This window comes from Ranitomeya imitator, chromosome 7 (assembly GCF_032444005.1).
Source record: "Ranitomeya imitator isolate aRanImi1 chromosome 7, aRanImi1.pri, whole genome shotgun sequence".
Classification (NCBI taxonomy): domain Eukaryota; kingdom Metazoa; phylum Chordata; class Amphibia; order Anura; family Dendrobatidae; genus Ranitomeya; species Ranitomeya imitator.
Window position 1 is genome coordinate 211,382,016 of NC_091288.1, and position 22,433 is coordinate 211,404,448.

The 22,433-nt window shown below is 46.0% G+C and overlaps 1 protein-coding gene across 6 annotated transcripts in view; it reads right to left on the reverse strand.

The window, feature by feature from the left end:
* MPRIP (myosin phosphatase Rho interacting protein) overlaps positions 1-22,433 on the reverse strand; it is a 78,835-nt gene that overhangs the window by 39,173 nt on the left and 17,229 nt on the right. For all 6 annotated transcript variants that reach the window (XM_069734711.1, XM_069734712.1, XM_069734713.1 and 3 more), the window contains exon 4: positions 3,031-3,179. In XM_069734711.1, coding sequence (XP_069590812.1) covers positions 3,031-3,179 — 149 coding nt within the window. The remainder of the gene's footprint in view (positions 1-3,030; positions 3,180-22,433) is intronic.

The window sequence follows — 22,433 nt, forward strand, 5'->3', positions numbered from 1 at the left end:
TATAATACTGCTCCTATGTACAAGAATATAACTACTATAATACTGCTCCTATGTACAAGAATATAACTACTACAATACTGCTCCTATGTACAAGAATATAACTACTGTAATACTGCTCCTATGTACAAGAATATAACTACTATAATACTGCCCCTATGTACAAGAATATAACTACTATAATACTGCCCCTATGTACAAGAATATAACTACTATAGTACTGCCCCTCTCTACAAGAATATAACTACTATAATACTGCTCCTATGTGCAAGAATATAACTACTATAATACTGCTCCTATGTACAAGAATATAACTACTATAATACTGCCTTTATGTACAAGAATATAACTACTATAATACTGCTCCTATGTACAAGAATATAACTACTATAATACTGCTCCCTATGTACAAGAATATAACTACTATAATACTGCCCCATCTATAGAATATAACTACTATAATACTGCCCCTATCTATAGAATATAACTACTATAACACTGCCCCTATGTACAAGAATATAACTACTATAATACTGCCCCATCTATAGAATATAACTACTAAAATACTGCCCCTATGTACAAGAATATAACTACTATAATACTGCCCCATCTATAGAATATAACTACTATAATACTGCTCCTATGTACAAGAATATAACTACTATAATACTGCCCCTATCTATAGAATATAACTACTATAATACTGCCCCATCTATAGAATATAACTACTATAATACTGCCCCTATGTACAAGAATATAACTACTATAATACTGCCCCATCTATAGAATATAACTACTATAATACTGCCCCTATGTACAAGAATATAACTACTATAATACTGCCCCTATCTATAGAATATAACTACTATAATCCTGCTCCTTTATGCAAGCACTGCTATAATACTGAACTATATACAGTGATATATAGCCACCAGCTAAGTAGTTATCTAGTAACCATCAGCATTCATCTGGCTGAATAATGTCATCAGTGATTGTTTCACAGTAATGTACCCGATGTTCCAAATCACTTAGTAGAGAGTTAATGGATTGCAGGAAATACTCTCTGGTATTATGCGGCTGCATCACCGGTACTTCAATAACACTGCATAGAAAGCAGAGAGCCGCCCCAGGTGTGTACGATGGGCTCTTACAGTATTAGAAAACTCAAAGTGGTTTCATACCGACACCAGTATTATTCTGTAATGTGGTCCAGTTTCGCTTGGTTGTTAGTGAACAGGACAGAGCAGGGAAAGAAAAAAAATCTGTCATTTATGCAGCAGTGTAGAGTAAACCTAGAGTTCTTCATGTGTGTAACCTTGCTAAACTATAAAGTGTCACTGGTGAATTTACCCAATACAGCCATATAATAACCTGGCCCTTACATCGCTAAACACAAATTATCATTAAGGCTGTGTGCACACGTTGCGTTTTTTTCTCGGTTTTTCCCGATAAAAACGCAAAAAACCCACATACAATATGCATCCCATCATTTAGAATCATATCAGCATGTTTTGTGCACATGATGCGTTTTTTTTCCGCGAAAAAAAACGCATCGCGGTAAAAACCGCAGCACGTTCATTAATTTTGTGGGTTTTTTTGCGGATTTCCCACTACAAAATGCATTGGAAAGTGTCCGGAAAAAAATGCAGCAAAAACGCATGCAGATTTCTTGCAGAAAATGTCCAGTTTTTCTCAGGAATTTTCTGCGAGAAATCCTGAACGTGTGCACATAGCCTAAAAGAGGGCCGATAAAAAGGTGAGGCCGGCCAGGGCCAAGAAAAAAAAAGGTGAGGCCGGCCAGGGCCAAGAAAAAAAAAGGAGAGGCCGGCCAGGGCCAAGAAAAAAGGGGAGGCCGGCCAGGGCCAAGAAAAAAGGGGAGGCCGGCCAGGGACAAGAAAAAAAAAAAAAAAAGGGGAGGCTGGCCAGGGCAGAGAAAAAAAAAAAAAAAAAAGGGGAGGCTGGCCAGGGCCGAGAAAAAGGGGAGGCCGGCCATATAGTGATGTGGGAGTAAAAGAAGAGCACAGTGAGAACAAAAAAAGAAGTGCAAGAGGAAAGAAGAGCGGTGAAGCTGAGCGCGCTCATTGATTTTACAGAAGCAAGAAAAAGAGCGGTAAGAGAATTTACAAGGGAACATCCAGCCGTGGAGAGGAGATCTGCAGGATTTATACAATGCGAGGTGAAGCATTTCAAACACATGGAGCCGAGGAAAGAAACTAAAGTGGGTCTGAGAGGGAGGTGCAGAGCGGGTGTAGAAAAAGGAAAATGTGTCCTGGGAAAGCAGACACTGGAAGAGGAAAGAAAAGTTAAAGAGATGGACACAGTGTTGAAGAGAGGCAGCACACCGATATATGGGGAGGGATGAGCATGGCGGGAGATGGATGCCCTGCTGTAGTAACAGGCATGAGCAGATAGACGCGACACCAGAGGAACACAACAGTGTACAAGAGGCGGCTTTACAGATCACAGGAAAATTAGGTAGAATGTTTCCTCAGGTTACAAGCCTTGAGAGGGCATGAAATGGACACTGAAGACAGGAGAGAATGTTAAGTGCACGATGAAGAGCTGGGCACACAGCGAAGGGTCTATGCAGGGCTGGCTACAGAAGGCATGAAGGAGGCAACCACAGAAGAGGAGGTGGGCACAACACCGGGGTAAGGCACAGAAGCGGGCGCGCGGCGCAGGCTCCTCAGAGCCGTGTACTTTGGCTGGGGCTGGCAGCACAGTATAATCTCTGTGGGTGTCTCCGGAGAACAAAGCATCAGACACAATGTCCCCATTGTAGGCAGCTTGCGGGCGAGCACAGGTTGGAGCGGACCCAGCACACCTGCACACACTGGATCTAGTGTTATAAAGGGGACTATAGAACACTGATTATATTCCATCCCACTCTACCTATGCATACAGATACCACAGACCATCAATGTCAGGAGGAATCAGGAAAGCGGCTACTACAGCCATGTGTGTGACCAAGAGCAGCTCCGGCTCCGATCATGATCCTTTCTGCACTCACTGTAGCGCACGGCCATCACTCACCCATTGATTATTTCTTTGTTCTCCGCCCTGATAAAATGTTCTTCTGGGGTCATGATGCACAAGGAGAACTTCTGCCCAGTCCGGCTCTCGCCGTCTATGACGTCTGTGCACTGGTTCATGTTGATAGTCCCCTGTGGTAGAGTGGTGGGCTGCGAGAACAAGAAGACACATTCAGCAAACGGAAAAGGGAGAACGAGAGAAGTGTTGTCGGCTAACGGACCAAACAAAATGGAGAAGCCGCGTCACCAACAGATATCCCACCATACACCAATGTACCCGGACCAAACAAGATGGAAAAGCCGCGTCACCCACAGATATCCCACATACATCAATGGACCCGGCGCCTATAGACGAGATGGTCCGACCAATGCCAACAGGAGGATGCAGATCTCAGTACTCGCCCCCAATAGTTATTGGAATATCATGGTGTTTGTGACCACCAGGTTTTTTGAGAAATTCCAATTCTGTTGGAGGGCAAAACAAAGAAATCCGATATCCATCGTCACAATTTCACAATGATTGAAAATTGTGTAAATATTTGTGTAGATTTGGAATTCAATTATGTCGGATTTCCTTGGTTGTAAATGCAAAAAAAAAAAAAAAAAACAATCTTACTTTGGTCACAGATCAGGCTTCCAAAAAGCTTTGAAAGCTACTCTGGCAGCGGTGGTTCATCTCTCCTGTGAAAACAGAGTAGGCATATTGCATCCAACATGCTCAATCCTTCATCTACCTTCAGGGAGATGCAGCATCCAATCTTCACAAGATAGACAGACGGGTCAGACTGCCCTGTATTACACACGGGCACCAGTGTGAGGGCAGAAGGAGCCAAGTCCACAATGAGCGGTGTATTATCTATAGCCTAGATCGCCTAGGTCAGGGGTCCCCAACTCCAGTCCTCAAGGCCCACCAACATGTCATGTTTTCAGGATTTCCTTAGTCTTGCCCAGGTAATAATTGCATCACCTGTGCAATGCAAAGGAAATCCTGAAAACATGACCTGTTGGTGGGCCTTGAGGACTGGAGTTGGGGACCCCTGGCCTAGGTCACTGAAGGACACACTGCTCCATCTGCAGAGAGCGCTAATGATCGAGATAATTAACGAAGGAGAAGGGGAAGCACTTTATCTTTGAAAATGACAATTCCTGGAGAACTCACTTTTTGTGAAGGCTTAAAAAAGAGGCCATCCAGAGAAGAAAAAAAAAAAAAGAACATTTCTTCAAGGAGCTTTAAAAAAAAAAAAATTATTAACTCCAATACTCCCCGCACTGGCACGCACCTGAACTGGCTTACACAGAGGCATCTCTTCCTGTGTCATCGTAGACTATGGGACGGGCCGGGCTGGATCCAGGGGAGCGCCGATAAGAACGCCAAATAGTTTGTTGTGGGGTTTTTTTTTTTGTTTGTTTTTTACAGCTCCAATCCCCTGGGGTCATTTTCTTTTTGCCCGGACATTCCCTTTAACAGTAATATGGGTATAAAAGATTTCTACTGGAAATCAGTCACATGTGCGGCAATAATCGCCATTTTCCAGTTATTCAGCTTTCGGATAGGTGTGAATGGCATATAGACCACATGACTTACAGAAATAAGTCTGTCTGCATTTTTTATTGACTACAACTGCATTACGACGACTGAGGGGCGATCTAATAACCATGTATAAGTATATAAGGGGACAATACAAATATCTCGCTGAGGATCTGTTTATACCAAGGAAGGTGACGGGCACAAGGGGGCATTCTTTGCGTCTGGAGGAGAGAAGGTTTATCCACCAACATAGAAGAGGATTCTTTACTGTTAGGGCAGTGAGAATCTGGAATTGCTTGCCTGAGGAGGTGGTGATGGCGAACTCAGTCGAGGGGTTCAAGAGAGGCCTGGATGTCTTCCTGGAGCAGAACAATATTGTATCATACAATTATTAGGTTCTGTAGAAGGACATAGATCTGGGGATTTATTATGATGGAATATAGGCTGAACTGGATGGACAAATGTCTTTTTTCGGCCTTACTAACTATGTTACTATGTTACTCTGCTTGTGCATTGGGGGCGTGGCCAAGTACTCCCGAGTGCACTGGGGGCGTGACCAAGTACTCCCGAGTAGGGTTGAGCGACTTTTACTTTTATAGGATCGGATCGGGTTTCACGAAACCCGACTTTTTCAAAAGTTGGGTCGAGTGAAATCGGCCGATCCTATAAAAAAGTCGGGGTCGGCCGAAACTTGAAACCCAATGCAGTGCATTGGGTTTCCAATGGTTCCCAGGGTCTGAAGGAGCGGAAACTCACCTTCAGGCCCTGGGATCCATATTTAAGTGTAAAATAAAGAATTAAAATAAAAAATATTGCTATACTCACCCTCGGACGCGCCCTGCTTCTTTCCGGCAGCCTTCCTTCCTAAGAATCAGCGCTTGAAGGACCTTCGGTGACGTCGCGGCTTGTGATTGGTCGCGTGAGCGGTCACATGGGCGGTCGCGCGACCAATCACAAGCCGCGACGTCATCTAAGGTCATTCACGCGCTGATTCTAGGGAAGGAAGGCTGCCGGTTAGTACCAGGGCGCGTCAGAGGGTGAGTATAGCAATATTTTTTATTTTAATTCTTTATTTTACACCTAAATAAGGATTCCGATATTGCAAACATATCGGAAGTCGGTATCGGAATTCCGATACCAGATTCAGAAGATCGCCGACCTCATGGCCGACCCCACACAGGGGTCAGGTCGGGTTTCATGAAACCTGACTTTGCCAAAAGTCGGCAACTTCTGAAAATGGCCGACCCGTTTCGCTCAACCCTACTCCCGAGTGCATTGGGGGGCGTGACCAAGTACTCCCGAGTGCATTGGGGGGCGTGACCAAGTACTCCCGAGTGCATTGGGGGGCGTGACCAAGTACTCCCGAGTGCATTGGGGGGCGTGACCAAGTACTCCCGAGTGCACTGGGGGGCGTGACCAAGTACTCCCGAGTGCATTGGGGGGCGTCACCAAGTACTCCCGAGTGCATTGGGAACATATTTTCAGGCTAATTTGTATGCAGTATCAAAAAATTACAGAAGCAGGTATGTTTATTGCTGCACTAGATCTTATACATCATTATCACTTCTTTCAGCAGTTAAATTGTCATGACGGGATCCCAATTTTTTATTAAATGGATGATACGATGTCGGGGAAGATCTGGATTAGGTAAGTTGGATTGCAACGTGCTCAGTGTTTTTGCTGTTTGGAAGATGTGTCACCATCGGAGGAGTGAAACCGCAGCGTCTCCCTGCTTCCAACCAAGAGCACGCACTCTCGGATGGGTCATGGGTGCAGGGTCAGGTGTATTTAATAGTCACATCCTTGTGTTCTCCTGCCAGACAGTCCCAACAGCGGCTTCTCCCACCCCGCTCATTAACACCATAAGCGCTGGTCAGGAGAGGCAGCTGTCAGAGGTAAAGTCACACAAGTGACTGCCGTCTCTGGCCATTTTTTGGTCCAATATTCTTCAGGTGGCTCTGAATTGATCACTTCTAATGAGGAGTTACAGGTTTGGCCGCACAGGGGAAGCAGCGGCTTAGAAGTTGTGCATCTCGCAAACAGAACTGGACAAACAGGTTTGGTGAACGGTACCAGATGCTACGAGCCCGAGTCATGCATGGAAGCATCTACACAGATAAGTCGTCTCCATGAGTTGCTATAACACATCCAGAAAGGTCAAATGGAAGGAAGCAGCAGCATTTTCACACTGGCCGGACGTCTCCACATCACACTCTACTGGCAGGAAGCTTCCAAAGGCCTTATACATGGAGACCGGTGTGGAAAGGAGTCATACACCGAACAACAAGGGTCACCAGAGCAAGCTACAAAAGAGCGAAAAACAGCAAGATGGGAGGGGGGAGCCTCAGTAGCAGCGCAGAATAAAGCTTTCATTATAGTGTTCTGGCTCGCCGGCCTCTGTACAGAGAACATGAAAGTCTGCAGAGGGATCCCAAGTTACAGGACATAGCCCGACAGACAATACACAAAGCACACACCATTTACAGCCTACGGTACTTTACACACATCCGACTATCCTAAAACACCGCTGTTACAGCGCTCAAGCAAAATAGCCATCTACAAAATTTGTAAGAGCCAGAACTATATTCTTGTACATAGGGGCAGTATTATAGTAGTTATATTCTTGTACATAAGGGCAGTATTATAGTAGTTATATTCTTGTACATAGGAGTAGTATTATAGTAGTTATATTCTTGTATATAGGAGGCAGTATTATAGTAGTTATATTCTTGTACATAGGAGCAGTATTATAGTAGTTATATTCCTACATAGGAGCAGTATTATAGTAGTTATATTCTTGTACATAGGAGTAGTATTATAGTAGTTATATTCTTGTACATAGGGGCAGTATTATAGTAGTTATATTCTTGTACATAGGAGCAGTATTATAGTAATTTTATTCTTGTACATAGGGGCAGTATTATAGCAGTTATATTCTTGTACATAGGAGCAGTATTATAGTAGTTATATTCTTGTACATAGGGGCAGTATTATAGTAGTTATATTCTTGTACATAGGGGTAGTATTATAGTAGTTATATTCTTGTACATAGGGGCAATATTATAGTAGTTATATTCCTACATAGGAGCAGTATTATAGGAGTTATATTCTTGTACATAGGAGCAATATTATAGTAGTTATATTCTTGTACATAGGAGCAGTATTATAGTAGTTATATTCTTGTACATAGGAGCAGTATTATAGTAGTTATATTCTTGTACATAGGAGCAGTATTATAGTAGTTATATTCTTGTACATAGGAGCAGTATTATAGGAGTTATATTCTTGTACATAGGGGGCAGTATTATAGTAGTTATATTCTAGTGTAAAGAGGATATAGTCAGTGACGTATAGTTGGGTTATTAACAGCTGTTTATTTGTGACATGCGAGGTGTATGGCCCCCAGGTATGCACTAATACGTTTTACATACATGTGAGCACAGTATTGGAGGAGATCTAGCCATAATGAATTGTACGCGCCCGGTAGCAGAATGACCAGTGTGACTAGACACTTTAATAACAGTTATATAATATACCGCCAGATATAAATGCCATTGTCCTGACAATCACATACAGTAGGCTCCTTAGGTTTTGTGGTCATCTGCCTCACATGGTTTTCTGTCCTAGTCACCTGTACCATTCATCTAGGTGCTAATTACGGTTGCTCCCTTATGGCCATGTATAATCTGCCAGTGACGGTCATATTGACATATAACACAGAAATAAGCTTTCCAAGTAACGAGGTTGAAGAACTTGCTAATCTGTACGTCAAGATGTCGTCTACAAGGAAGAGGCCTCTTTGAAAGAGACAAGCGGGGATGATGGATGACTGAAGAGCGTGAGACTTCACTAACAACTCGGCAACGCCTCAGGCAAAAAAGTGAGCTTTCTAAACATTAGGCATTTCCTCTAACCCCAGCCAGAAGAGATGAAATGTAGAACTCCATCCCGCAGAGTCCCGTGGATTTGATCACCATGTGGTTCTACGTCCTGTGTAGATTGACATCATCGTGACCTGACGTTCCTCACATCGGTGCCGTCCAGCTACATTCGAGACCCATTCCTGAGTGATGCAGCTACATGAAACCCCCAAAAGATGGGATTCAGATGTGCCCCTCATGGAGCAAAGTGCATTGTATACTGTTGGGGCCAGAAACCCAATCTAACAGTATACAAGGACCCGAGAACGCTGCCCTATAAGCAGCATCAGCCAAGTGTCTCCTCGCTGAAGTCTTCCCTCCGGGAGTCATACAACCATTGAACGGCCTATATAGTAGTGCCGTAACATTGGTGACATTCCTAAGTCATTGCCGTAACATTGGTGACATTCTTCCGTTATGACCTATATACAATGAGGTGTGGGGAATAATGGTGCTACTAATATGATTACTCTACACACGAGACATCTGAGAAATGTAATTGCATTCCTGACCGCTCGTCCTCTTCGTATATTCGTTATTAACATCAGTCTCTTTTCCAGGGTTCACTTTTCGGGAGGGGGGGGGGGTCACAAGGATCGACCTTGGCTGAATTTAGTTTTTTTTCTGATCTGTTGTCTCCTGTAATCTTCATTTGCGTTTTTTTTCCCCCCCGCCCTTCTGTCATCATATCATAAACTTGCACAACTTTTCCTAAGTGCAGGTCAGAAAAGCAAAATGCAAGGAGCGATAACTTCTTACAGGGTCAGGAACCTGAGGCATTTTTTTTTCGACGCCGATGGTCTTAGTTATGAAAGCAAACTCTCCTTTGGTGTCATGGAGGACGCGAGCCGCAGTTCAATGAGAAGAGCAGACGCCCGGACGATTGCAGGGAAAGTCACTGGAGGCGTGGGCGCAGCGCAGCAAGGCTTGGGTCACCAGAGGTCAACAGGTCCAGTCCAATCATTCATCACATATAGATTTCATTACGGGCCAATGTTATGGGACAGGAAGGGGTTAATCCTCAAACCCCCCCCCCTCCTTCCTCTAAGTTTCCCCAAAACAAATGCCTGGGAAGGAGGGTGTAATTGGAACACGACCTTATACCCAAAATAACTAATCTGTCTGCTTCAAGCGCGCACAAAAAAGTGAAGATTCCTCCCGCGTAGCGGGGTCCGTCTGTGTCCTTATAAGGCGAGGACTGGAGCGGCCGAATCACAGACTCCGCGCCCCTCACGTAGCTCATCCAGGGTCGCGCTGCATCCAGTTGGACCGAGTTCTGATACCTTCGGCCGCTCCACAATGATTTTTAAGAGTTACAGTCCTATCTAGGGTCAAGTCTCTCAGCGTTAACTCTTCTCGTGCCTTCAAAAAAAATTTAAAAAAAAGTCACCGTCCAGATCTGGTCGTGTCTTAAAGAGGCATTACCTTTCATGAACAGAATTTTATTTATTAATTTTTTTTTAAATCAGTAAAAAGTAGTATTAAATGACCGCAAAAATCTTTAAAGCTGTAATGATGAACTAAAGTTGTCCAAAGCTATAACTAGTTTTCTTTTTTTAACGAATGAGCAGTCCACCCGTTTCCTAGAGCCAGTCGCAGCCATTAAATAATGACCCATCAGCTATATGCAAATCAGCAGTGGCTTAATATCTCGTTTCATCAGCCAGAACCAAAGCCACCTTTGATAACGTGAGCACCGCTCCATTGGTAACTTCATTTTAAATAAATTTGAACAATCTTTTAAACCCTCAAAGTTTTCAAGTCTTGTAACGTAATACAAGTCTTCGTTGCTGGATTCCAGCGATAAGTCCGTGTGGGTCACGTGACGGCCAACGCTGCAGGGTTCATTACCAGACACGGCTCCGAAAACCGTGCTGTAACGTGCCTGGGTGTCGGAGACGGGATCAGATTTTTGTGATGTTTCTAGCACCCCAGGGTACAGCCTGCAGACAATCCTCTCATCGTCCAGCCTGTTATATAGCGGTGATCAGGCCTGGCCGGCTCGGTTGTAGTGGTTGGCAGCACAAAGAGCATGAATGGAGCAGTGTTTGCTGGTCGGATCAGTGACGTACAGGTATGTGCTGAAACAGGACGGACCTGCGCCAGCAAGATGTCAACACCAATGTGTGCGTGTACGCTGAGAAGTATGTGCAGGGCGCGCGGGCGTGAGCAATGCATTCGTACCCCTGACCTTCAATGCCAGAGGTTCCCACATTACACCGCCCTGATGTGCAGCACAATACTACAGCCACCGCTCCCCGACCAGGTGTCGCCCTCTACAGTGGCAACAAGTGCAGGTCTGATGGATATACAGGTGGATTGGACACGTATCTCCCCTCACTTCCCCCCAAACATCTCCCTTTGAAGATCCCAGCTTGATGCAACAAATGGAAACATTTGCTTTGCTACAATTGTATCGGTATCCTAGGCGATCCCCTATGGGGTTATCAGGTGTACCGGTCCTGTCCGTTACAGTGTATCCTAGGCGATCCCCTATGGGATTGTCAGGTGTACCGGTCCTGTCCGTTACAGTGTATCCTAGGCGATCCCCTATGGGATTGTCAGGTGTACCGGTCCTGTCCGTTACAATGTGTCCTAGGCGATCCCCTATGGGATTATCAGGTGTACCGGTCCTGTCCGTTACAGTGTATCCTAGGCGATCCCCTATGGGATTGTCAGGTGTACCGGTCCTGTCCGTTACAGTGTATCCTAGGCGATCCCCTATGGGATTGTCAGGTGTACCGGTCCTGTCCGTTACAATGTATCCTAGGCGATCCCCTATGGGATTAATCAGGTGTACCGGTCCTGTCCGTTACAATGTATCCTAGGCGATCCCCTATGGGATTATCAGGTGTACCGGTCCTGTCCGTTACAATGTGTCCTAGGCGATCCCCTATGGGATTATCAGGTGTACTGGTCCTGTCCGTTACAATGGATCCTAGGCGATCCCCTATGGGATTTTCAGGGGTACCGGTCCTGTCCGTTACAATGTATCCTAGGCGATCCCCTATAGGATTATCAGGTGTACCAGTCCTGTCCGTTACAATGCATCCTAGGCGATCCCCTATAGGATTATCAGGTGTACCGGTCCTGTCCGTTACAGTGTATCCTAGGCGATCCCCTATGGGGTTATCAGGTGTACCGGTCCTGTCCGTTACAATGCGTCCTAGGCGATCCCCTATGGGATTATCAGGTGTACCGGTCCTGTCCGTTACAATGTATCCTAGGCGATCCCCTATGGGATTATCAGGTGTACCGGTCCTGTCCGTTACAATGTGTCCTAGGCGATCTCCTATGGGATTATCAGGTGTACCGGTCCTGTCCGTTACAATGTATCCTAGGCGATCCCCTATAGGATTATCAGGTGTACAGGTCCTGTCCGTTACAATGTATCCTAGGCGATCCCCTATGGGATTATCAGGTGTACCGGTCCTGTCTGTTACAATGTATCCTAGGCGATCCCCTATGGGATTATCAGGTGTACCGGTCCTGTCCGTTACAATGTATCCTAGGCGATCCCCTATGGGATTATCAGGTGTACCGGTCCTGTCCGTTACAATGTGTCGGCGGGCAGACGCGGGCTGTATTGGATGATCTGGCGACGATGCCATCTAACATAAAACGTATAAAGCGCAGATGATGGAACGCAGGGAGAGGCTACAGAGCAATGCCGGCTTTTACTAGGCCTATAAACCGGGGCCTCTGATAAACAGGGACAGACTGTAAAACTCTGCACGCGCTGCACTTACTTATAAGGCTTTATTTTTCGGTGAGATTGTACACAGTGACGGCACTGCCGGGATCACCTACGGCATCGGAGTGACGCTAATGCTGAAAATAAAATCATTGGGATCTTCTGATAAGATCTCTGCTTGCTGTCAGCAAATGGAAACATTCACTAATTACAGAAGCCAGACACAGCCCAATGTGTATGGCGGCCTCGAGCGACTGATCGTTACTTATATGGCGCCATTAATTCAACAGCGCTTTACACTGACATCATCTGATAGTTTGCAAGTTATATACCATGGCACAGCGCCCTAATGACTGATAACAGGGAGCAATAGACGGCACACTCCCTTTAATGACTTGGACAATACCACTTATATCCTGGTGAGTGACGAACGCTGGCAGCCCCCCTGACCGTAACCAGGTGTGAGGATCTGTGCAGGAGGGAGGGGTCTCACTTTACCACTGCTGCAAATATTCCTAGAAAACCACTCCCTACCCCTGTGATGAGCAGCGCAGTGACCCGATGCACACAGCCCCCCTCCTAATGACAGCAGCCTGTGCTGCCCATTGCCCCCTGTTTGGAGATTGCAGCCCTGCGGGGGGCGATTTTGTAATTGCCAACAATGCAAGTGAACCAGGACGAGGTCCGGTCACTAAATCTGCAGAAAATCAGACAAAAAGTGCAACTTGTGAGCGCAGCCTTAACCTCGGGAGCTGGCTGGCAAGCGCTGCCACCTCGTCCGGCCTGACCTGCTCACATTTCCAGTTCTGCTGCTGTCAATCATCTGGTTCCCACATCCTCGGCCCCCCATGGCGGTGTCACAGGGAGCCCTCCATGTCACTGAGCTCCAGGGCGTCCACTCCTCAGCCCCAAAACAACTGTAAAGCTCAAGTAACGGATCAATTAGGCACGTTGCCAATGGAGGATGGGGGACATGTCCGAATTTAGGAATGCTTGAGAATACAGGCTTCCCACAGCCAGCGGGGGTCCGCGGGGTAGGACACTAAAGGCCTTACACTACGAAAATATTAATAGGAGCAGAGACAAACAAGATGGGGACGGGTGCATGTCCGCGGGCCTAGATGTGCAGCCACACATGCAAGAGCCTGGTCCTCAAAACACAAAAGTGCAATGCAAACAACAACAAAAATAAGATGGCGGAATCCAGAGGGCTACACCAGTAATCCTGCTACCAAGCCCATGAAGCAGAATCACAGGCTCCGACCAGCGGGGGCTCAATATTGTAGGTGACGGACAATTGCCCAGAAGGCAATTCCCTCATGTTAGATTTTCCTTAGCTTGGCCCGTGACCGACCTGGAAATGGCAGCACAAGGCAAAGAAAGCTGCTAAGTCTGCGGGCAGATGAAAAGGGTTTTCGATTCATGGGAGTCTCCGACCACTAATCCGACTTTCCCCCTTGGGGTGGGACGTCGTGACCCGGAGCGCGGACCTTGCCCATAACAGGAGACCTCGCTCGCACATTGCCCAAGAATGGCCGGGAAGGGTTTCACGAGAAGAGGTTTTTATTTTGTTTCTTTGAGGACTTTGCGGGGAGCGATTTTCCACTGTAATTACACAGCAGCTACCAGAGGATCTCGCACTCCCAGACGCAGCGAGGAACAGCTGTTTCTGCTACCAGGACCAGATGGAGGTGAAGGAATGACATCAGGCGTTAACTCCCTCGCTCCTCGCTGAGCCGGACGCACAGGGGCTAAACGTCACATCTTCACAACATCTTACCCCGCGAATTAGGCTCTCAGGAGAAGTGGGGCAGCGTGATGCCAAAGCGTATAGCTGGGCCACGATAAATGACCAACGCCGCGGCCCGTCCCTCATGTACCCACCACGTGGACAGCAGGTTTACTGGGAGCAGATTTCCAGCCGTAGCGGGCTCTGCCCTCACTGCCCAGTGCCAACAGCGGCCGTGGCTGGGAATAATGGCAGATATCAACCAAGAAAGAACATCGTTACCAACCGGGGCGCACATCTCATGGTTCAAGGCTTTTCAACGAGTCGCACATTGACAAGCAGGGCAGCTATCTAAGGGTAAATGCACACTGCAGATTGGCATCCGGGAAAAAAAATGCAGCGTAAAAGTAGAAAGTAAATAATAAAAATATCATCTACACGCTGCGGATATTTTGTGAGCATAAATTGACCGGCTGTGCAGATTTTAAAGTCAGAAGGATATTCATTTCTAAGCACAGAATTCATTGTGGCCTTCACACTTTCAATACTCTTAAAATCTACATTCATAGTGTGGAACTAGACATGGAAATGATGCAGATAATCAGCTGAAATTCCACATCAAATTCATGTGTGCAGCCGGTCTAACAGCATTAAATCACACAGGCTGCTGGCAAGGTCTTATGTATCTGTATACAGGGAGCTCCCCCTAGTGGTGGCTGCAGACAGGATCTTATCATGTATCTCTGTATACAGGGAGCTCCCCCTAGTGGTGGCTGCAGACCGGATCTTATCATGTATCTCTGTATACAGGGACCTCCCCCTAGTGGTGGCTGCAGACAGGATGTTATGTATCTCTGTATACAGGGAGCTCCCCCTAGTGGTGGCTGCAGACAGGATCTTATCATGTATCTCTGTATACAGGGAGCTCCCCCTAGTGGTGGCTGCAGACAGGATCTTATCATGTATCTCTGTATACAGGGAGCTCCCCCTAGTGGTGGCTGCAGACAGGATCTTATCATGTATCTCTGTATACAGGGAGCTCCCCCTAGTGGTGGCTGCAGACAGGATCTTATCATGTATCTCTGTATACAGGGAGCTCCCCCTAGTGGTGGCTGCAGACAGGATCTTATGTATCTCTGTATAAAGGGAGCTCCCCCTAGTGGTGACTGCAGACAGAATCTTATCATGTATCTCTGTATACAGGGAGCTCCCCCTAGTGGTGGCTGCAGACAGGATCTTATCATGTATCTCTGTATACAGGGAGCTCCCCCTAGTGGTGGCTGCAGACAGAATATTATCATGTATCTGTATACAGGGAGCTCCCCCTAGTGGTGGCTGCAGACAGGATCTTATGTATCTCTGTATACAGGGAGCTCCCCCTAGTGGTGGCTACAGACAGGATCTTATCATGTATCTCTGTATACAGGGAGCTCCCCCTAGTGGTGGCTGCAGACAGGATCTTATCATGTATCTCTGTATACAGGGAGCTCCCCCTAGTGGTGGCTGCAGACAGAATATTATCATGTATCTGTATACAGGGAGCTCCCCCTAGTGGTGGCTGCAGACAGGATCTTATGTATCTCTGTATACAGGGAGCTCCCCCTAGTGGTGGCTACAGACAGGATCTTATCATGTATCTCTGTATACAGGGAGCTCCCCCTAGTGGAGGCTGCAGACAGGATGTTATCATGTATCTCTGTATACAGGGAGCTCCCCCTAGTGGTGGCTGCAGACAGGATCTTATCATGTATCTCTGTATACAGGGAGCTCCCCCTAGTGGTGGCTGCAGACAGGATCTTATCATGTATCTCTGTATACAGGGAGCTCCCCCTAGTGGTGGCTGCAGACAGGATCTTATCATGTATCTCTGTATACAGGGAGCTCCCCCTAGTGGTGGCTGCAGACAGAATATTATCATGTATCTGTATACAGGGAGCTCCCCCTAGTGGTGGCTGCAGACAGGATCTTATGTATCTCTGTATACAGGGAGCTCCCCCTAGTGGTGGCTGCAGACAGGATCTTATCATGTATCTCTGTATACAGGGAGCTCCCCCTAGTGGTGGCTGCAGACAGGATCTTATCATGTATCTCTGTATACAGGGAGCTCCCCCTAGTGGTGTCTGCAGACAGGATGTTATCATGTATCTCTGTATACAGGGAGCTCCCCATAGTGGTGACTGCAGACAGGATCTTATCATGTATCTCTGTATACAGGGAGCTCCCCTTAGTGGTGGCTGCAGACAGAATCTTATCATGTATCTCTGTATACAGGGAGCTCCCCTAGTGGTGGCTGCAGACAGGATCTTATGTATCTCTGTATACAGGGAGCTCCCCTAGTGGTGACTGCAGACAGGATCTTATGTATCTCTATACAGGGAGCTCCCCCTAGTGGTGGCTGCAGACAGGATCTTATGTATCTCTCTATACAGGGAGCTCCCCCTAGTGGTGACTGCAGACAGGATCTTATGTATCTCTATACAGGGAGCTCCCCCTAGTGGTGGCTGCAGACAGGATCTTATGTATCTCTGTATACAGGGAGCTCCCCCTAGTAGTGGCTGCAGACAGGATCTTATCATGTATCTCTGTATACAGGGAGCTCCCCCTAGTGGTGGCTGCAGACAGGATCTTATCATGTATCTCTGTATACAGGGAGCTCCCCCTAGTGATGGCTGCAGACAGGATCTTATCTATCTCTGTATACAGGGAGCTCCCCCTAGTGATGGCTGCAGACAGGATCTTATCTATCTCTGTATACAGGGAGCTCCCCATAGTGGTGGCTGCAGACAGAATCTTATCATGTATCTCTGTATACAGGGAGCTCCCCCTAGTGGTGACTGCAGACAGGATCTTATGTATCTCTATACAGGGAGCTCCCCCTAGTGGTGGCTGCAGACAGGATCTTATGTATCTCTGTATACAGGGAGCTCCCCCTAGTGGTGGCTGCAGACAGGATCTTATCATGTATCTCTGTATACAGGGAGCTCCCCCTAGTGGTGACTGCAGACAGGATCTTATGTATCTCTGTATACAGGGAGCTCCCCCTAGTGGTGGCTGCAGACAGGATCTTATCATGTATCTCTGTATACAGGGAGCTCCCCCTAGTGGTGGCTGCAGATAGAATCTCATCATGTATCTCTGTATACAGGGAGCTCCCCCTAGTGGTGGCTGCAGACAGGATCTTCTCATGTATCTCTGTATACAGGGAGCTCGCCCTAGTGGTGGCTGCAGACAGGATCTTATCATGTATCTCTGTATACAGGGAGCTCCCCCTAGTGGTGGCTGCAGACAGGATCTTATGTATCTCTGTATACAGGGAGCTCCCCCTAGTGGTGGCTGCAGACAGGATCTTATCATGTATCTGTATACAGGGAGCTCCCCCTAGTGGTGGCTGCAGACAGGATCTTATGTATCTCTGTATACAGGGAGCTCCCCCTAGTGGTGGCTGCAGACAATCTACAGGGAGCTCCCCTAGTGGTGGCTGCAGACAGGATCTTATCATGTATCTCTGTATACAGGGAGCTCCCCCTAGTGGTGGCTGCAGACAGGATCTTATGCATCTCTGTATACAGGGAGCTCCCCCTAGTGGTGTCTGCAGACAGGATGTTATCATGTATCTCTGTATACAGGGAGCTCCCCCTAGTGGTGGCTGCAGACAGGATCTTATCATGTATCTCTGTAGACGGGGAGCTCCCCCTAGTGGTGGCTGCAGACAAAAAAAAAAAATTCTATGCAGAGTATTTATGGAGCAGAAAAACAGTGCTCTGATAAAGACATTAGCATAGAATGCTTAACCTAAAAACAACAATGGTAATGAAGTTGCTTGTTGTCAGAAAATGCCATTAAATTAAGGAATCTGCAGAGTGCCTTAATGTCCTCTGATGTCCTCCATTCCTTATGACTTCTATGTACAGTCTTGCATATGAGGTGGGATTTGTCCTATTAGGTACAGTGTTGGCATCAGCCCTGGATCTTGTGCCCCCCTACATAAATCAATGTGTAGACCTAGAAACGAGTATGGCTGCACCCTGGGAGCGCCTGTCATCTATTTATATATAGGTTGTGAGTTAATTTAACCATTCAGGGACAGACTCCATCCCCCACACTTCCTGGAGCCACAACACAGAGACCATGGGAAGCAGCTGAAGATACAGAGTCCCCTATTAACCCAGCGAGTACGACTGATGCTCCCACGATGCACGGGCCTGCGGGTAATGGGAGAAGGGGCCGGAGGACACAGGCACGTCAGATCTTCGTGCTCTCATCCATCTGATTCTAATTAGAGGGTATACATCGTTGCCCAAAACGCACTGTAATAAACATCGGCAAAGTCCCGAGGTCAGCGCCCTAAAAGCACCAGGAAATGCCAGGACACAAAGTAAGAGCAGCGGGATGGTTACAAAGTCCTCTGGCAGCTCGGGCTTATCTGCGGAAAACTCCCATGATAAACACATCAACCCGCAGAAGAGAAAAGTACACAACTCACGACACTGCGACTTCCCCCAAAAATAGAAACCAAAAGGTTGGAGCGAAGATAAACCCAAGACAGAAAATAATGGGGTCAAGAGCAACTAAGAACCAGAGATTATCAGCAACATCTCTACAAGTGAAGAACAAGCAGCGACAATGCAAGACCCCTCCATCTACAGCAGACTCATTTACTCCACAGTATTATAGAAGTTATATTCCTGTACATAGGAGAAGTATTATAGTAGTTATATTCCTGTACATAGGAGCAGTATTATAGTAGTTATATTCTTGTACATAGGAGGCAGTATTATAGTAGTTATATTCTTGTACATAGGCGCAGTATTATAGAAGTTATATTCCTGTACATAGGAGCAGTATTATAGTAGTTATATTCTTGTACATAGGCGCAGTATTATAGTAGTTATATTCATGTACATAGGAGCAGCATTATAGTAGTTATATTCCTGTACATAGGGGCAGTATTATAGTAGTTATATTCTTGTACATAGGAGCAGTATTATAGTAGTTATATTCCTGTACATAGGAGCAGTATTATAGTAGTTATATTCTTGTACATAGGCGCAGTATTATAGAAGTTATATTCCTGTACATAGGAGAAGTATTATAGTAGTTATATTCCTGTACATAGGAGCAGTATTATAGTAGTTATATTCTTGTACATAGGCGCAGTATTATAGAAGTTATATTCCTGTACATAGGAGCAGTATTATAGTAGTTATATTCTTGTACATAGGCGCAGTATTATAGAAGTTATATTCCTGTACATAGGAGAAGTATTATAGTAGTTATATTCCTGTACATAGGAGCAGTATTATAGTAGTTATATTCTTGTACATAGGCGCAGTATTATAGAAGTTATATTCCTGTACATAGGAGCAGTATTATAGTAGTTATATTCTTGTACATAGGCGCAGTATTATAGTAGTTATATTCATGTACATAGGAGCAGCATTATAGTAGTTATATTCCTGTACATAGGGGCAGTATTATAGTAGTTATATTCTTGTACATAGGAGCAGTATTATAGTAGTTATATTCTTGTACATAGGGGGCAGTATTATAGCAGTGATATTCTTGTACATAGGGGCAGTATTATAGTAGTTATATTCTTGTACATAGGGGCAGTATTATAGCAGTTATATTCTTGTACATAGGGGGCAGTATTATAGCAGTTATATTCTTGTACATAGGGGGCAGTATTATAGCAGTGATATTCTTGTACATAGGAGCAGTATTATAGTAGTTATATTCTTGTACATAGGGGCAGTATTATAGTAGTTATATTCTTGTACATAGGGGCAGTATTATAGCAGTTATATTCTTGTACATAGGGGGCAGTATTATAGCAGTTATATTCTTGTACATAGGGGGCAGTATTATAGCAGTGATATTCTTGTACATAGGGGGCAGTATTATAGCAGTGATATTCTTGTACATAGGAGCAGTATTATAGCAGTGATATTCTTGTACATAGGAGCAGTATTATAGTAGTTATATTCTTGTACATAGGGGCAGTATTATAGTAGTTATATTCTTGTACATAGGGGGCAGTATTATAGCAGTGATATTCTCGTACATAGGAGCAGTATTATAGTAGTTATATTCTTGTACATAGGGGGCAGTATTATAGCAGTGATATTCTTGTACATAGGGGCAGTATTATAGTAGTTATATTCTTGTACATAGGGGCAGTATTATAGCAGTGATATTCTTGTACATAGGAGCAGTATTATAGTAGTTATATTCTTGTACATAGGGGCAGTATTATAGCAGTGATATTCTTGTACATAGGGGCAGTATTATAGTAGTTATATTCTTGTACATAGGGGCAGTATTATAGCAGTGATATTCTTGTACATAGGGGCAGTATTATAGTAGTTATATCCTTGTACATAGGGGCAGTATTATAGTAGTTATATTCATGTACATAGGAGCAGTATTATAGTAGTTATATTCTTGTACATAGGGGCAGTATTATAGTAGTTATATTCTTGTACATAGGGGCAGTATTATAGTAGTTATATTCTTGTACATAGGGGCAGTATTATAGCAGTGATATTCTTGCATACAGGGGGCAGTATTATAGCAGTGATATTCTTGCATACAGGGGGCAGTATTATAGCAGTGATATTCTTGCATACAGGGGGCAGTATTATAGCAGTGATATTCTTGCATACAGGGGGCAGTATTATAGCAGTGATATTCTTGCATACAGGGGGCAGTATTATAGCAGTGATATTCTTGCATACAGGGGGCAGGGTACAAGTGCCCCAGCGTTACCGTGGTAATGAGATCAGTGCCCAGGACACAGGGTAGAGGAGGTAACATTACACCAGGCCTGTGAATGTGAATGTGTCTGTTCTGTCTGACCAACACTGACTGGGGGCCACCACAAAGGTTCTCTGTGGGCACTTTGTTGGGTTATTGGGGACAGACACCGCTTATTCCCTCAGATTATTTAGCTTTGATATCAGCACCACGTGATTAAGTCATCAGAACGACAGCGCAATAAAAGGGACGAGCGCCCGTAATTGCTGGTTTGTTTTGCCTTATCAGAGCGACTATGTGTAAAGTGGCCTTAATTGATCCTTCTGCACCTTCCCCCTCATTTACATGGCATGCATAAGGATGAATTAGTAGGAATCGATGCTCCTTGGGTTATTTACTACGACTTGTGCTGCAAATAGTCAAAAACAAACTTGATCTACCCAGACAGGGGCACCGCAGGGGAGTAATTGGTACCACCACCCCCCCATAAAAAACAGGAATATTTAATCAGAATGTTGCAAAACAAACGAGCCTCTTAAAGAGCGACACCCCGTGACTTGGGGTCACCCCTCACTTCCACCCCTGGAGTAGGCTGTGGGGTCCTTTCTGCAGCCTGGAGAGCGGGGGGGCACTGGTATCGCGGCTTGTTACCTGGTTTCTAGGATACGAGGCGGATACCAGAGGGCATCATTGTGCGCGGTAACATAAATCATTAATCATTCAGACAAGTTTGTCAGCCCCTGGTAGGTTCCTGGCTGCTGCTGCTGGTATTCTCGGCGGCGGGGGAGGGGTGCGCTGGCAGAATCACAGCTCTGCAGCTCCGGGTTGTGGCTTTGGGTCTTGCAGTTCAGAGAGAGTTTTCTTCCCTTTTTTTCCCCCCTTTTAATTATTTCTTGTGTGGCCGACACATTTTGTGAGTGGCTGGCGCCTACAGACAGGTAGAAGACGGGGCTGAGGAATGCACATGACACGCCGGCTGCGGCACGTAGCGACACGCTCCTCCATCCACCGTGTCCGCTGCTCCTGTGCGATCTTAACCCCCTCACAGCCAACACTACCAGACCGTAAGACCATTTCTGAGACATTAAGGTCATAAATAGGCACCACAGTGCGTAACAATCACTAATGCCCAATATGGCAGTAACGTGGGGGCAGGTAGGGTGCCAATGATGCCCTGCGATAGGGGCGCACAGACACTTCTACATAATGGATTTGGGGTCCTTATATCCTTGGGTGCAAAAAAAAAAGCCAATAGCGTCCTGTTACCGACTACAACAGCTCCAAGTTATGCACTAGTTTCCCAGTGAATGCTGAGAGTTGTAGTCCCTACGGAGTTAGACCCACATCTCATTGGACCATCTAAAAGCAGAAACCTAGAACATGTCTGTATGCGAAAGTGCCGAGTCTGGGCTTTGTCTTCTGTCCTGGGGCACAACTGAAATTCAGTCATCACATAACGTTACCGCTGAAATATTTCACCAGCTGTCATGGGGACGAGGCGGAGGTTACATGTTGGCGCCTAAGGCCAAGGGGGTCACGTGTGTTCTGCAAAACAGCAGGGTCCTAATCGTATGAGGTTTGCAGGAGCCGCCTCCGAGGTGTCAGTAGTATAGCCAAAAGGCCGCTGTGCGACAGATACAGAAAAGTCACAAAAACCTCTAAGATTGGGCCTCAGCTACATCGCCAGCGCGGCACGTGGCAGAGCCAGGACGGCACGCGGCAGAGCCAGGACGGCACGCGGCAGAGCCAGGACGGCACGCGGCAGAGCCAGGACGGC